Below are 3,103 nucleotides of genomic sequence, written 5' to 3'. Positions count from 1 at the left end.
AGACCTGTCCTTGACAATGAGGTGCCCAAGTCCCCCCCTAACCTGTGGGGTTCTAGGCAATGAACTGTGGGGTGAGATCGGCTGTCTGGGAATGAGCCACCTCTCTCTTCAGGACACCCCATCTGCAGGAGGTTTAACAATTTGACTTTGAAGGGGCTTTGACATTTGACACTGCGCAGAAAGCAAAGATGGGGAGGGGTATTATCTGCTTTTGTGGGGAGGGCAGAGGGGTAAGAATCAGAAATCAGCACTCAATCTGTCCTAACTTGTCAATATCTTTTTTTCCTTGGACAGTCTCCATGCCCAAAGGAAGCAAATGTCTAACAGAAGCTCCTTCAATGAGTTCCTCCTCCTGGCATTCTCAGAAACGCGGGAGCTGCAGCTCTTGCACTTCTCACTGTTCCTAGGCATCTATGTGGCTGCCCTGCTAGGGAATGGCCTCATCATCACAGCAGTAGTCTGTGACCACCACCTCCACACCCCCATGTACTTCTTCCTTCTCAACCTCTCCCTCCTCGATCTTGGCACTATCTCCACCTCTGTCCCCAAATCCATGTCCAATTCCCTGTGGGACACCAGGGCCATTTCCTACTCAGGATGTGCTACCCAAGTCTTTCTGCTTGCCTTTTTCATTTTGGCTGAGTACTTTCTTCTCACTGTCATGGCCTATGACCGCTTTGTTGCCATCTGCAGACCCCTGCACTATGGCAGCCTCCTGGGCAGCAGAGCTTGTGTCAAAATGGCAGCAGCCGCCTGGGCCAGTGGTTTTCTCTGTGCTGTCCTGCACACTGCTAATACATTTTCATTACCACTCTGTCAAAGCAATGATCTGCATCAGTTCTTCTGTGAAATTGCACAGATCCTGAAGCTCTCCTGTGCAGGCTCCTACCTCAGGAAATCCGGAGCTATAGTGGTTAGTGCCTGGTTAGGCTTTGGATGCTTCATTTTCATTGTGGTGTCTTATGTGCAGATCTTCAGAGCAGTGCTGAGGATCCCCTCTGAGCACGGACGGCACAAAGCATTTTCCACGTGCCTCCCTCACCTGGTCGTGGTCTCTTTATTTGTCAGTACTCTCATGTTTGCCCACCTGAAGCCCCCATCCATTTCCCAACCAAATCTGGATCTGGTGCTGGCTGTTTTTTACTCAGTGGTGCCTCCAACAGTGAACCCCCTCATCTACAGCTTGAGGAACAAGGAGCTCAAAGATGCCAAAAGAAGACTGATCCAATGGATATACTGTCAGCACCAGTAACTATCCCATGTGCCTCTACCCAAGGTATTTGATATCTAATCAATGTGTTGTTCATTTCGTTTTTTGTGTTACTTTTCTTTGATGTATTCGGGTGAAAACGAAATATTTTGGTTCTTACTGTTTTGTGACCGACCAGTTAACCCTTACCATATAAGATGCAAAGGATATAGGTAAAGGGTGAGGTGCCCAGGAAGCCCAGGAATCATGTGGCATGTAGCTCACTAATGACTGCTGTTGTGCATATAACTGACTTTATCCCAACAAACGGATGGGAGGACCAGAGGATGACCTTTATGTCAGAGAAGCAGCTATAACTGTTGAGTGGATTAACTGGTGTAAACATTATATCAGCTCTTCCTGAGCTGTTAAAAGGACTGTGAATTTCTCCCTTAGATTAGCCAGACCAGCATGAGGGAAGTGTATTCGTGGCTCAGCCCAACATAGGATATAAAACCTGAAAAACCAAAAAAAGGAATTTTGAAGAGAGCAACAGGCTTGTACTGACTTCATCCCGTGTATTCCATTCTGGAGACTAGTGATGCCGAGCATCATGAACGCGACGATACTGTAGATACTGATAACAGTAATCACACTGGTATTGTGACTGAACTGTGTAAATGCATTTGTGATTTCTGTACATCATGGAATCACACTGCTAAATCAAAATCCCTTGCAACATCAACTTTCTTTGAAATAAACTTGTTCTATTAAACCTTGCACTCTATATGTATGGAATATCAGGAAGAACCTGCTCAGAGAGTACTGGACTCTCACAGACCATTGCCCAGCAACCACTCCAAAAGGGCATGATTCTTCTGTGGGTCCCATGCTCTATCTGCTAAAGACATGCTGGAATATCAAGGATGTGACACGATGATGCTGGGCTAGTTTTCTGCCACTGAATCAAGTGTCTGCACAGAATTGTATTAGTGGTTTTAATGTAGAGATCTGCATGTTTATTTTAGTCTGTCTCAGTGAGCATCACCTTCTTGGTGGTGGACAGTGACAGAACAAGGAGTAATAAGTACATATTGAAACACGGGAAGTTTCACCTCCATATGAGGAAGGACTTCTTTCTTGTGAGGGTGACAGAACTCTGGGAAAGACTGCCTAGAGAGGTTGTGGAGTCTCCTTCTTTGGAGATACTCAAAACCTGCCGGGATGCAACCCTGTGCCCCGTGTTCTAGGTGTCCCTGTTTAGCAGGAGGATTCTACTAGCTGATCTCTAGAGGTCTCTTCCAGCCTCAATCGTTCTGTGATTCTGTGATGTGTAAGAGGCAAGGAACCATCAGAAATACAACTTGTGGTCGACAGGAAGTCACAGTGTTCTTAAAGACCCACTTAAAGGCCGATACTGTCCATCTCTGCCCATTTTCATCCCAGTGCAACACCCTTTTAACAGACTTATCTCTGCCCACATAGGTTTGAAGGAGAAGGTCAGTGGCACCATTTGAACACACAATGATGCCTCTATTCATAGATGCTCCCTTGCTTGAGCTCTGCTCTGCAGCGGCTGAGCTGGCTGTGAGGAGCCAGGAGCTCTACCCATGGGCAGCAGAGCACTTAGTCCTCCTGTACAGTGGTGGGAAGGAGGGAATGGACTAGCTCTGACATACAGAATTCCTGTCAGGTGAAATATACTGCTCATTCGGAAGGCCTTTTCAGCCTCTTCATCTCCAGTTCAATGAGGTTTTGAGGAACAGAGTAATAGAACTTTAGGAATTTATATATATGTATATACATATATTTATATATGTGTGTTTGTGTGTATATATATATATTCATATATACACACACAAAAATATTTATATACACCTTTTTTTCTTGTGGATATAAATGTTTTTGCTGAGA

The 3,103-nt window shown here is 45.4% G+C and overlaps 1 protein-coding gene across 1 annotated transcript; it reads left to right on the top strand.

Annotated features, from left to right (window-relative positions):
* Positions 1 to 316: 316 nt before the first annotated feature.
* On the top strand, positions 317 to 1,252 carry LOC148594903 (olfactory receptor 14A16-like). Its single transcript, XM_088523474.1, has one exon. The coding sequence runs from the start codon at positions 317 to 319 to the stop codon at positions 1,250 to 1,252; it is 936 nt and encodes a 311-aa protein (XP_088379600.1).
* The last annotated feature ends 1,851 nt before the right edge of the window (positions 1,253 to 3,103 follow it).

Source organism: Tinamus guttatus, unplaced genomic scaffold (genome assembly GCF_059628265.1).
Source record: "Tinamus guttatus ecotype Peru unplaced genomic scaffold, ASM5962826v1 Tinamus_guttatus_pri_ptg000190l, whole genome shotgun sequence".
Classification (NCBI taxonomy): domain Eukaryota; kingdom Metazoa; phylum Chordata; class Aves; order Tinamiformes; family Tinamidae; genus Tinamus; species Tinamus guttatus.
This window is presented reverse-complemented; position numbering and strand designations above follow the sequence as displayed.

Bases quoted from the DNA above. Each gene is read 5' to 3' on its own strand.
- LOC148594903 (XM_088523474.1), top strand. From the start codon at position 317: ATGTCTAACAGAAGCTCCTTCAATGAGTTCCTCCTCCTGGCATTCTCA.